The sequence below is a fragment of the Melospiza melodia genome, chromosome 27, assembly GCF_035770615.1.
Source record: "Melospiza melodia melodia isolate bMelMel2 chromosome 27, bMelMel2.pri, whole genome shotgun sequence".
Taxonomy (NCBI): domain Eukaryota; kingdom Metazoa; phylum Chordata; class Aves; order Passeriformes; family Passerellidae; genus Melospiza; species Melospiza melodia.
Genome location: NC_086220.1, coordinates 5,820,335 through 5,834,169, shown reverse-complemented (window position 1 = coordinate 5,834,169; position 13,835 = coordinate 5,820,335). Strand labels below are relative to the sequence as shown.

Below are 13,835 nucleotides of genomic sequence, written 5' to 3'. Positions count from 1 at the left end.
AGCTATTTAGCCTGACTGCAAAGCCTAGGCTCAGAGAAACTGCTTCAGTGAAGGACAGAGATAAGGGGGGGGGAGACAGAGGGTGACAGAGAGAGACAGAGAGACTGCTGTGAGAGCAGGTCAGCCTGACCTAAGAAGTCCTTCTGATAAAGAAGAACTAGCAGCAAATGTCACATGAAATTCATAAAAATGAATATGTATGAATCTATTGTGAAATTGTGTGCATATGTATCTGAGAGGGGGATAAAAAGGGACCTGAAGTCCCCAGAAGTACACATGTCATTTTAGGGGAATGATTCCCACGTGTGTCCAGCGCTGTAATAAACATACCAGCTTTACAACTTTCACAAAAGTTGTGGAGTTTTGATTATCTCTGCAAAACATCTCCTTGCCTGCCTGCTTCTACCAGTGTACACACAGCTCAGGGGGCTCCCTGGGGACCCTCCAAACCAACAGCAACAAGGGCCAGTCAGACCAGGATTACCAATACATGCATGCACCAGCTCAGGCACAAAGCTTCCAGCAGCAGGAGCACCCAAAGGGGTCTGCTGAAGGCTGACAGCCCCTCCAGGCACAGCAGAGGCACCACTGAGAACTCAGCCAGTCCTGGCAGGTCTGTAACAGACCCCCATCCTCCCATCCTGCATCATCTAGGCAACTAGTCAGTTCTCTTGGAATCACAGAATCATTAACGCTGCAAGACACCTCTAACATCATCAACTTCAGTACTGCCAAGCCCACCACTGACCCAGTACCCCTAAACACCACAACTACATGTCTTTTGAACACTTCCAGGGATGGGGACTCCACCAGTGTCCTGGGCAGACATTTCCTTGGCCTGATCACCCTTTCAGTGAAGAAATTTTCCTGATATACAACCTGACCCTCCCCTGGCACAAGTTGAAGCTGTTTCCTCTTATCCTGTCTCTCGTTCCCTGGGAGCAGAGCCTGACCCCACCTGGCTCCATCCTCTTGTCAGGAGCTGTGCAGAGCCACAAGGTTCCCCCTGAGCCTCCTTTTCTACAGCCTGAGCCCCTTCCCAGCTCCCTCAGCCCCTCCTGGGGCTCCAGACCCTTCCCCAGCTCTGTTCCATTCTCTGCACATGCTCCAGCCCAAAACTGTTGTGAGGGACCCAAAACTGATCTCAGGATCTGAGGTGCAGCCCCACCAGTGCCCAGTGTAGGGGATTAACCCTCTCCTGGGAAGATCACCCAGCCAAACCCAGTCCCACACAGACACTGATGCTCCCTCCTGCCCAGACCCAGGTGTCCCACACTGATTGACTCCTGTACCTGCTACCCAGGGGCTGCTATTCTCTCAACAATTCACAACAATTGGGTGAATTCTGCTGAAAATCTCCTGATTGAGCAGGATCCACCAAAAGCTGGATCCCAGCCTACTCAGGACACTTTCTCCAAGGGCTTGGCAGAGTTAGTAGCACACTCATGCTCACAACATGCACATTTGAGAGGAAAATCTAATGTTCTGCTCTAAATGAATCTTTTTAATCCTTGCTTCAGCACTTGGATTTCTGTTAATTCTCCAATATCCTTAAGTAGCTTCCTTTCCAAGCCAGGGGTCTATCCCAGGCACAGAATTCCAGGGCCCCCAGCAGACCACAGCCCTTGACCTTTCTTGTTTTCACCCTCTTACCTGCTTGAAGCAATGGGCAGGAGCTGGGATGGCACATGTCTCTTTCAGGTACTTCTCCCACGTGAAGTGACCTAAGAAGTAAAAACAAAAGGATTCAAATAGGAACAGATGAGCAAAATTCTCAGCAAAAGAACTGGCCAGACTCCTGAGCTGGCAGTTCTGCACTTCTCACAGAGGAGGTGCTCACAGGACACGTGTTTTCACCAAGAAGCTCTGATGTTTGTGAGCACAGAAGATTTACAACTGCAAGTGACAGGCAGAACAAAGCACAGCTCTGCCTTGGGCATCCTCCTGCCTCGGTGCTGCTGAGAAGGGGCTGCACAGAGCCAGGATAACAACCTGCAACTTAATGGAAACCACCCAGCACAGATGGGAATCTGCTGAGTCCTCCAGACAACTGTCCCTTCAAAACCGTTCATTAAACACATCACTCAGTCTGGGGACTGCAAACAGTCACTGTGGGCTGTGAGCAGCACAGCTTGGGGGCTGGAATGAGATTATCTTGAAGGTTATTTCCAAATCCAAGCCATTCTGTGATGCCATGATTGTAAATCATGGATTTAGAACGGGAATCTGCTTTGTGGTGACTGGATGGTCCCCCTGGTCCAGCCCAACCCCAGCAATAAGTGGACAGCACAAAAATTAACTTCCTAAGTGCCATGAAGTCCACAGGATGGGAGCAGGGATCCTCCAAACAAGGATTTACTGAGCTCAACACCTCACACCCAACCTCAAGCCCCCTTCCCATGTTGCTGCCAGGGGAAATGCATTTCATCCTTGCCTGCACCTTCCTCATGTACAGCAGGAAGGGTAAAAGCAATATGCCACCCAGGGAAACCTGTTATTAAATGAGGAATTAAAAGCTCCTGTGATCTGAGCAAATCATGACTTTTGCCATTTAAACTGAGCAGCTGGGAGAGGAACCTTGCAGCATGACATTCACTTGTATTCATCCCAACAGCTCCCGGGAGACCACTGTTTTCAAGGCATTTCAAGAGCAGTGGTGGCAGCACAATTAAAGTCAGCCACTGCTTCCCCGAGTCAGGCAAGTTCTTAATCAGTCTATTTTCAAAACAAAAGCTACATTAAGAGCCATTTTAGCTACTGCAGCACACACCACACCTCTGAAAACAGAGGCAGTAAGGTCAGCACACATTGCTTCAGTGCTGCCTTGTGCACAGAGGAGCCTTCAGAATCTACAAGCTTCAAATAAATACAAGGAATGCTGCTTTCTCACCACCTCCCATGCAGATGACTAGTACACTGTTAAAAATGGGGAAAATGAACAGAAAAAATACAGTTTCATTGCCACACTGGCTGAATATTGCTGTTTGCAGACTGACAGCACTCTCCATGCCACAGAGTACTCAGCTCCATCCACTGGCACATATTTTCATTTCAGCCACAGCCTCACACTGGGTGAATGAAGAAATTCAGTGAGTTACTGCAAAGATGCTCTCACAAAATCAAAATTCTTTTGCTTTAATTGAAGATATGATTTTATACTTGGTTCTGTCAATGAAACTCTTTGTATGAATAATGTGCAGTGAACACCCAGGCAAAGCAAAGCTGGGCACTCCTGGCCTGGAAATGCCTTAACTCCTTAACTCTGGTGGCTGATCTGGGCTCATCTCAGACTGGGGTGGCCCTTCTTGTCCCCAGAGCACAGAGGACACCCAGGTGACAGTACTGGGTGAGCAGTGCCAGTCTGAGCCCCAGGCCCTGAGCCAGCAGCCTGAACAGGATCAGCTGTGCTTGATAATTTTATTTTAAAAAAACCAAACAAACTCCCCTCAGCTGGTTTCAATCCATCACTATTAAAAGTTGTCATGGTTTTAATCTTCCCACTTTCCACTCCCTCCACACCAAGCCAGGCCATCCTGCTCCCTGCAGCAGCTCAGCCCACAGCCCAGATCCATGCTGCACAACCCCAGTGGGAGCAGAGAATTTCTGACACAGCTGCAGGCCTCTAAAAATAGTGTTTGGACATGGAACTTATTTGAGATTAATTCTAAAGCCTGCTGGGATTGAACCACTGCATGGAGACACACACAGCACTAGAACTGCAGCTTCTCCAGGACCTGAGGGAACGGCTGGGGCTGGGCCAGGGCAGCTCAGGCTGGAGCTCAGGGCAAGGCTCTTCCCCCAGAGGGTGCTGGCACTGCCCAGGCTGCCCAGGCAATGGGCACGGCCCCGAGGCTGCCAGAGCTCCAGGGATGCCCAGGCTGGGCTTGCTGGGGGCTCTGGGCAGGGTTTGGCTTTGGGATTGATCATCCCTGTGGGTCCCTTCCAGCTCAGCACATTCCATGATTGTGTGAGAGTGAGGGATGGGGGAGATGAAGGATGGGGGAGAAATTTGGGCAGCGTTCCAGGGATGGCCAGGGTGGGGCTGTTGGGGGGTCTGGGCAGGGTTTGGGGTGGGACTGGGTGATCCTGTGGGTCCCTTCCAGCCCAGGATATTCTGTGATTCTCTCATTCCTATCACTAATGGTTCTGGTGATTTATTTTGCAAAGAAAAGCAGGAGCAGCAGAAAGACTTCTAAGAAGAGACAGAGCTGATACAGCAGTGTCACTACCATCCCCTTACACACAGGTGACAGGGCAAGCACAGATAGAACCTGCACATCTTCTTCAAGATTACCCTCAGACCAAGGTAAAACTGCAAACTGCACTTGGAAGCTGCCACAACACCCTTAGTATGAGAAGAAACCCTGCACTTCAGACCCTTGTCCCAGGTCCCTCCCTGCTTCTCTCCAGCACACTGGATCTTCTTCACAGGAAGAAACGAGAGAAAGACCCTTAAATGAGAAACATCCTCTTTGCAATTCCATCTGTGAGCCAAACCAAAGGCAAGGATTGGGAACCTGTGTGATTCCCTGTGCCTTGGCTGTGGAAATGCCACTGGGGTGACTGTCTGTCACTTGTGCTTGCCTTGGGAAAGCTCCCTGTCCTGTGCTCATGCCAAAGGCAGATATTACTTCCAGGCAGAGAGTCACATTTGGGCTCTGATGTCTTAACCTCCAAAAATATTTACTCCAAACAAAACACTCCACAAACCCAAGGGGTCGAACTGCAGTAGCTGTGAACAATGCAGCTCTGCACCCTCATGTTTTGATTTTCTTTATGTTGCACTTAACATTGATCCTTTGCCCAGAATTTAAATGAAGATGGAGTTTGTGTTTATATCTTTAACTGAAGTCTGCTTTGGGCTCCATTAGCATTTTGGCTCCCGAGGGGTCATCAATCCAACTGAAACAATACATGTGTGTTTCAGGTCACATCTGTGAAGGAGAACGTGCCCTAGCCAGATCAAGGCATCCCATTAAAGTCTGCAGCCCATATGTGTGGCTGCTCAGGAGCACCAAGGCAGCACATGAAAGCAGCAGCACAGTTTGAAAATGAGCAGAGCATGCTCTGGGCTGGCAGATCCCAGTGACAGTGACAGTGGCTGTCCCTGATGTCTGAGCATGGCTCTGAGGGGTCAGCTCTCCCACAGGCTGTCCCACCCTACAGGAGTGTGCCTTTTGATGACAGAGTGACAAAACTCTCCTCTGTCCCCTCAAAAAGGAAAGAAGCCCACAAGTTTCTCTCCTCCTTTAGGTGAAAAATCCACCTCATAGGCCTGGGGGACTTCACCTCAAACTTAAGGAGCCAAAAAGTCCCACCTGGGCAATTTACTAGAAAAAGAAGTGAACAAAGAAAATAATCACTTTTGTAAGGTGTGTTACCAGGAGCAAGGACCTCCTGCACCTAGCTCAGTTTTTCTCTGTTTGTTATTTTGCCTTTTATTAAAACTTTTTGTTTCCAACACTGCAACAGAAGCCATCCTGCTGATTTTTATGGCTCCAAAGGTAGCTGAGCTATCTTGAATGTGTTATAGGCCTCTGAGAGCTTATGAGACCTGGGTTGAGGAGGCTCCTGCAACACAATCCTGCCCCATCCCAGGCCCTTTGCTCAGCCATCAATCCAGCTGCACTGGTAACATGACCCCATTGCTCTGTCCTGCCCAGTAAAATGTGACAATCTGTGAGTCAAAACTATCAGCTCTGAAACACCAGGGTGCTGTCTGCTCTGTCCTGCTCTCCTCAGAGGTGTCCCAATGCAGCTTTGACCCGAAATCCTTCCAGCCTGGATTACAGGGTGCTAGATGCTGCAGTTTTACCCTCTCACTGTGCAGAATCACAGAATGGTTTGGAAGGGACATTAAAGCCCATTCCTTTCCACCTGCCATGGGCAGGGACACCTTCCACTGTCCCAGGTTGTTCCAAACCCTGTCCAACCTGGCCTTGGACACTTCTAGGGATGGGACAGCCACAGCTTCTCTGGGCACCCTGTGCCAGGGCCTGCCCAGCAGGGTAACAAGAATTTATTCGTAATATCCCATCTAACCCTGACAAAATCTAACAAGAATTTGTTCTAAATATCCCATCTAACCCTAACAAGAATTTATTCTCAATAATAAATAGAAGAATTTAACTAAAATTTATTCTCAATATCCCATCTAACCCTAACAAGAATTTATTCTCAATAATAAATAGAAGAATTTAACACAAATTTATTCTCAATATCCCATCTAACCCTAACAAGAATTTATTCTCAATAATAAATAGAAGAATTTAACAAAAATTTATTCTCAATATCCCATCTAACCCTGCTCTCTGACAGTATGATGCTGTTCCCATTGTCCTGTCACTTCAGACACTTGTCCAAAGTCCCTCTTCAGCTCTCCTGGAGCCCCCTGAGGCACTGGAAGGGGCTCCATGGTCTCCTCAGACCTTTCCCTTCTCCAGGCCCAAACCCTGTAAGGATGTGCCCACACTTTGGGCAGTGATGAGCTGCTCAGAGTTTCTTACAGGTGATCACCAATATTCACTGCTGCACCATGCACTTGTCAAAAAAACCCTTCAGAAATCACAAAAGGCAGAAGGGAAGGCTAAAAGAAGCAGGGAGGAAGAAGGGAGCTCTCTTACCTTGGTACTGGGAGGGAGACTCTGACGGGCGGCTGCACTTGTGCTTTTTACCATCTTTCCAGTCTATGGCTGAGACAAGAAACAGAGCATTTGTGTCAGGGAAAGGAGGCAGGCAATGCACCCTTCTGCACTGTCTGTGGGGAGCAGTGACCTCTCTATCCTGACCCCAGTGATGTGGATAATTTGCTTCCATCTCTGGGTGTGCTCCCTTCCTCTCCACAGGTACCTGACAGGAGGGATTCACATCTGCACCTCAGTCCCTGTTCAGTTCCCACCAGCCACTGTTCTCCTTTAGTGACGAGCAATAAAGAACAGCAAACCCCATCATTTTAGCTGTGAGAAGAAGGGCCTGAGAGGAACAAACATAACAGCCACTAAAAATGGCTCATGTGGATCTTTGGTGCAGAATGGCTCCTTGTGTATCAACTCCAGGTTATTCCACACAAGCAACGTCAGCCCTTTGTGGTGACCTCTCTGAAAATCTGCACAAGTGCCCTCTCCACACACAACAGCAGTTTCCTTGTGTCCCTTGCAGCTCAGAGGAGAGCACAGCAAAGCAGCACCAGCTCTGCAGAGCAGCTCACATGAACTGTTTTTGCACATGACAACTTTGGGTCTCAGAGGCCCAAAAAAGTTGAAGTTCTCAAGACAGTTCTGGAAAGTGATAGAGCAAAAAGTGGGGAATGCTCATCCTGGCCTCCAGCCCTGTGCCATGGCAGAGCTCACCCTGAGCCAGCTCCTCAACCTGCTGCTGCCAGGTTGGCACCCTGGGATTGCTGCTGCACTCCAGCTCCTTTATTTTACAGTTCATTTTTAGGGTTATTGTAGACAGCAGCTTGGTAGTGCCTGTGAAATGTGCCTTGCCCCCATGAAGAACAGTTCCTTGTGAAAGGAAAAGGTTTGAAATCTGAGCAGTAGCTGGAAGAGGCAGGCTAAGAGCTGCCTCTAAAGTGGCCTGGGGTGTCTTGATGTGTCTGGAATTGCTTTGGGACAATTATTTTTACAATCTTCTCTTCTTTTCAGCACAATGGACAGGACAGCATGTAGGTTTTATGGCTCTGGAAAGTGATAGAGCAAGAAGTGGGGGATGCCCACCCTGCCTCCAACAGCCTCCAGCCCAACAGAGGGATGCCAGATCAGCATCCCTTAAATGAACACGAGGGACATATGGAGTGTGGCCACAGATTCATTCCCTAGACATGGGCCAGACAAAGAGCCTCCTTGGAGAGACATAAATGAATGAAAAGGATTGAAGGACACCCTTCCTAATAAATGCATTACCACGAGGCACAGCATTGTGCCATGTCCCTAAGAAAGCAAGAATAAAGGACATAAAGTATTTAAGGCAGAAGCAAAAGAGTCCCCTGGGTGGGTAAGGCTCCCCTCAGTGCTGCAGGACAGCTCTAACAGCATCCATGCACTCAAAGGAGCTTCTCACCACACTCTGCAGGTGAAGGTACATTTTGTTCTTAACCTTTAACATGCAAAAATCCTCATTAAGCAGGGTACAAAAGCAGCAGAAAAGAGAGCGAAACAAGAATTTCCGCCGACAAATAAAGAAACAGAGCAAGTTCAATGCATTATTAAAAAAGCAGGTAAGTAGGACAGAAACCCACATGTGCACAGTGCAGGTGCTGCCTCTGCAGCCCACAGGCTGGCATTGTGAGCCCAGGTCACAGAGGCAGGCTGGCTGCAGGCTCCAGGAGCACAGAGAACAAGCTGTGAGTGAGGCTGAACCCAGCCAGCCTGGCCTGGGCCATGCTGCTGACTAATCAACCAGGCTCCTTTATTGCCAAGCCCTCCAGCTGCCTCACAGCAGGGTCTCCCCATTCCCTGCTTTCCTTCATTTATTTTCACTTCATTAAAGGACAAGCAGTGTTAGGAAGAGGATAATGCCGCTGTAAGATGAACCACGACAGAAGCAAAGGAGACATTAAAAAAAAAATAAAATAAAGGGAGCAGAGAAATCGAGCATAGAAATCTCCTGCAATAAACCTTGGGAGTGTGGAGCAGATGTGAACAAAGAGCTGTGGAGGATGCTCCATCCTCTCCCTTCTCCCTTCCCCCCTCCTCCCTGATGAGATCACTCCAGTCAGACGCACATGCATGGCACAGCACTAAAGGAAATCAATATTTCTGTTCAGCACAAGAAGCCAGAGCAGCTCAGCCTGCTTGGCTTCACCCTTTTTGTTGGGGATGCAGGACCCAGGAAGCACGTGCTGTGTGAGGGGCCAAGGGACTGGGTGGCAGGGGAACCTCCTGACAGATTTCCTCTCCACAAGGCAGGCTGGTTTCTGGTTTCATGCCTCATTAGAGGGGGAGGCTGTGCCAGCTCAGGCAGTTTGCCTCATGCTGGGAGCTCTGCCAGATGGTGCCCTGGGTTCTGCAGGGCACCCTCCATGAGCTGCAGGGATGCCCCTAAAAAGACTCTTCTCTTCCTGTCACAGAGGGGATTGATGAACTGCTCTCTGCACATGGATTGAGAAACACAACTCAGTTTTGGGCTTCCAGCCACATCCCCTCAGCTCCCACCCCACTGAGGCACTGAGGCCATGCCAGCTCACTGCAGGGCCCTTGGCTGTGCCAAATCACTGCTCACCTTTCTGAGGGCCTGGTTTCCGCATTCTACCACCTGCTGCTGTCCTTATCCTGGGACTGGGCTGCTCTTACAGGACTGAAGATGTCTAGGACAAAAGAAATAAAGATGAGAAAATCCCCCATTCTGGAGCACACAGTTATCTGCAGCATTAACTCATCACACAGTAGGGGGAAAAACACATTCTGTCACCTGGGGTAGCACAGAACACACAAAACTCATTTCACCCCCTCAAACTTTCTCCAATTTGTGGACAACACCAAATTCATGGCAGCAGGAGCAGCATGAATAAGCACAAGGAACACATGGCTGTCTCTGTGCTAACCCTACAGCGGGCCCAGGGCGTGTGTGTGGAAGGAGGGGCTGCTCCCACTCACTAACAAAGGGAGGCAGAGCTGGAATTTATGAAAGAAAACACATGGAAACATAACATTAACTCTGGCAAAGCAGCACAGCAATCCCCAGCTTGCCACTTACAATTCAAATTGCTCACAGCAGTTCTGGGGAATAAGGATGAGAAATTGGACAATGACCCAGGAAATACTTTTGCTGTTAGTACTGCCACGAGTGTCCAAGATCTGCTGCAATTTTTGTTCTCCTGGTTGGAGAAAAACTGGCTGGACTTTGCCCAAAAATCAAAGGCATTTGCACTCTTGTTATAAAGAAATATTCCTGAAAAATCAGAGCTCCTGGGAGATGTGTACAGGGATCCAGTGCTCCAGCACAAGCACTCTCACAGGGCAGGGCTGCCACAACCACACAGCCCTGCCAAGCCCTGCCACAAAACACCCAAATGAATGGCTGAGCCACAAACCAGCCCTTGGGAAAGCCACGAATAGCATGTTTTGACACTCCACTAACTAATGAAAGATTAATTGTATCAATATAATTCCATTTTGTTCACAGTGGGGCAGTCAGGAGAAGGAGGAAGCTGTCTCAGGACGCAGCACTGAGTGGCTGCTTAAAGGTTATTTACAGATCCAACTTGGCAAGAGTTTGGGGTTTTGAAAACCAGGCTTTTTCTACATGTAAGAGAAATAGAGTTTAATTTTCTGTAACAGCTCTACAAACTACAGCCTCTTTACATGCAACACTGAGCAATACTCTGAGAAGAAAAATACTGAAAGAATATTAAATACTGGTTGTTTATTAATCCAAATCAAAAGGTGCACAGTAGTCACTTATTGCCTCTCTCCTAAATAGTGTGTGTGTCTGTACACACTTGTGAAAGGAGTAAGGTTGGTTTCCCTTTCAATAGCAAAAGGTAACCTACATGTGAAAGGTTATTTACAACTTTTAAGGCTTCTTTTCATAATTTTCTTCAGTCATTTTTATTAAAGGCTAGCAGTCCTGGCAGGAAAAGTGCCCTAGACATAAAAACCCAGGCTGAAAGGTGTTTATGTATAGAGGCAGCAGACAAGCACTCTCCATCTCTGGCTCTGCCCCTCTGCTTTCTCAAGTACCCACACACATAAATCTCAGGAGTTTCTGTGCCCCTCTGAGGGCTTCTGAAAAGCTGCTTCAGCCTGAGCACCTCAGAACCCTGCTGGCAGGCATGTGTGACCTGTTCCTTTCAGAAGTATTGGAAGAAAAAACATTGTGACTGTGTTTGAGCTGCTCAGACAGGGTTTGTGAAAGGTTATGGCCCAATAACCCTAATGAGGTTAATAACAACCCTAATGTGTCACCCTCCACAACTCCCTGACAGGAGGGGCAGGCAGGTGAGGGTCTTCAAGGGAACAAGGGATAGTTCAAGAGGAAACAGCCTCAAGATGTGCCAGGAGAGGTTCAGGTTGCACATCAGGAAGAATTTCTTCACAGAAAGGGGTGTAAAGCATGGGAACAGGCTGCCCAGGGAGGTGGTGGTTGCTGAAGAAGTGTCTGGATGTGGCACTAGAGCTCTGGTGTAGTGGACATGGTGGTGCTCAGTCTTGAGGTATCTTCCAACCTTAATGATTCTATAATTCTGTGATAAAGCACAGAGCTGACTGCTGGTATCCCTCAGCCAACACTGCAGCAGGCTCTCAGCAAGATGTCGTGTCATGGAAGAGAATCAGATGTTGTAAATGTCCAATTTAAATAAATAAATAAACAAATGGTGACTCTTCCCCAAAGGAGAAAACCTAAGCTGCATGGGGATCCCACTTTGCTGAGAGCCACATGAGTGTCAGCTCAAGGACACTGCACTCTAAAATCTGCTTCCAACAAACTGCCCAAATGTGACAGCCCCAGCCTGACTCCTGCCAGCCTCCATGAGCCTCTGACACAGCTCTGCACCACCCAAATCCCTCCTATATCTCACATCACAGCACAGCAACATGTGGGTTAATCCTGCAAAATCATAACTCAAGGGGGAAAAAAAAGAGCAAAATAATTGGAGTGCTCAGAGCCACGTAATGCCTAGAGAAGAGGTAGAGCCAAACTCCATGATGCAAACTCCAGGGGCAGCTGGACCTACACAGCCAGGAGCCACCAGCCTCTCTGCATCCCAGGGACAGGGACAGGGACAGGGACAGCTCCTGCCCTAGGTTGCAGGGATGCCCTTCTTCAGCCATGGAGACAGACCCTGTACAATCACAGCTGGGAGGGATCCACAAGGATCACCAAATCCAGCTCCTGGCCTGTCACAGAAGCCCCAGCAGTGCCACCCTGGGGTGTGTGACAGTGTTGTCCAAATGCTCCTGGAGTTCTGGCAGGCTGAGGGTCATGACCATTTCCTGGGGAAAGAACCTTTTCCTTACATCCAGCCTGACCCTGCCCTGACACAGCTCCAGCCACTCCCTTGTCACAGGGAACACAGACAGGAGCTGCCCCTGGGCTTTACTAACACAGGGCTTGGGAATTGATCATTTCCACTGACTGTAATTTATAGCTGCCCAGTGGAGCTGTAAAATCTCCACCCTTGGAGATACTCCAAACATCAGCAGCTCCTTCCCCTGCCAGCCTGATCTCACCTTGTACCTGACTCTGACTTCAAAGTCAGCCCATCTCTGCATGCAGCATTGGACCAGACAACCTCTGAAAGCTCCTTCCAGCCTGAAACACCCAGGGACTTTATCTCACTGCATGGCAAGGGGAATCACTCTACAAGTTTTGACAAGGCTGAAATGCCCCAATGAGGAGAATTCAGTGTAGAGAGAAGAAAGTCAAAGGCAGAACAGACAAGCCCACAGGCACCTGTGGACAGGAGAACCATGGTACCAATGGATGTGACCTTTACTCCATTCAGGGACTGAAGATTGAAAAAATGTGAAGGTAATAAATAGCAGAAGGTACAGACAAGGAGGAAAACCAGGCTACCCACAGAGACAGATCTTCCAGATCACCTCAGGCACAAACATGCCCCTGATGAGGACCTGCTGGCTGGATCCATGGCACAGAGGACACAATCTTACTGTTGCATCAAATAAAGCCTTTGAGATTTCCAGAGCCCAGCACACGCTGCAATGCTCCATCTCCAGAGCCTGACACTTGCACAGAGCTGCACACCAGAGTTCAAACTCCCCTTGTTTTCAAAAGCTCTGTTTCTCCTGCTTGTGGAGATCAAGATAATCTCCCAAGGATGAACTACAGCATTACAGAGTGCTGGTTTCCAGAATTTATAATCTGAAAGGACAGATCAATGTGCAAATTCACTTCAGCAGGATGCTACCTTAAAAACGTAAAAAAGACCAACTAATTTGCTGCCTTTAGTAGCAGATGAAGTTCCTCTCCCAGAATTTCAAACAACTTTCACTCACCAAGATATCAAAAGTGCCAAGGGCTCCACTGAACTGTCATGGGCTCTAGTTCCCCATCACTCCTACAAGACAGCAGAGTCAGTACAAACACTGCGGCATAGCAAAACCTGAAAGCACAGAGACAAAATGAAAAAGTTTGCATTTAATTGCAGAAAGGCTAAGTTACCAGCTGCATTATTCATGTTCATATTTAATTCATTTAAAACATCCAAATTTAAATTTAAAGACAGCTGTAACAAACATTCCCACTTGCACTCACAAAGCAGCACAGAACTTGACACAATTTAAGTTGAGCTTGCAGTGAGTACACGGCACTGCGGCTGTTAAACACCTTTGATATGAGTAAGATCACATCAACTGAGCTGATAGAAACTAGTTCAGCTTTTGTAAAATGAAACTATCGCACAAAGGAGGATTGAAAAGACTAGACCTGATTAGTAATGAAAAGGAGAGAGACCACAGGAGAGGCATATAAAATAATGAGTAGCATGAAGAGAGAGAACTGGGGACTCCAAATTATCCCTTCCCAGTGCAGCAGAGCAAACCTACAAAAGTAAAAAACTCCCAAGTATATACCAGGGAGAAGGAACAGTTCATTGGAAATTAACAGACATGCAACTTCCTTGTGGAGGAAGTTATCGAGAGAAGTAAATGCGTAACCTTAGAAATGACAGACATTGAAAAGCAAAGCAGCATTTGTAGGAGTATCAAAGTATGAGACCCCTGGGCCATCAGCACCCAGGCCCCAAGAGCTGAATGAAGGCTGGTGCCCAGCCAAACCCTGCCCACCACATCACTGCCTCAGCTGCTGTGCTGGGGCAAGGAAAAGCTGAGCCTTACCCTGCTGCCAGGCTGCTGGCCCCACTCACAGCCAGG

The 13,835-nt window shown here is 48.2% G+C and overlaps 1 protein-coding gene across 4 annotated transcripts in view; it reads right to left on the bottom strand.

Moving 5' to 3' along the window:
* Positions 1 to 13,835, bottom strand: part of SCMH1 (Scm polycomb group protein homolog 1) — a 66,206-nt gene that overhangs the window by 37,503 nt on the left and 14,868 nt on the right. For 3 of the 4 annotated variants that reach the window (XM_063177579.1, XM_063177581.1, XM_063177582.1), the window contains exons 2-5: positions 12,960 to 13,066; positions 9,223 to 9,307; positions 6,624 to 6,692; positions 1,654 to 1,724 (exon numbers count right to left, since the gene is read on the bottom strand). In XM_063177579.1, coding sequence (XP_063033649.1) covers positions 1,654 to 1,724; positions 6,624 to 6,692; positions 9,223 to 9,247 — 165 coding nt within the window. In that variant the 5' untranslated portion in view covers positions 9,248 to 9,307; positions 12,960 to 13,066. The remainder of the gene's footprint in view (positions 1 to 1,653; positions 1,725 to 6,623; positions 6,693 to 9,222; positions 9,308 to 12,959; positions 13,067 to 13,835) is intronic. The other variant, XM_063177580.1, reaches the window with a different exon arrangement.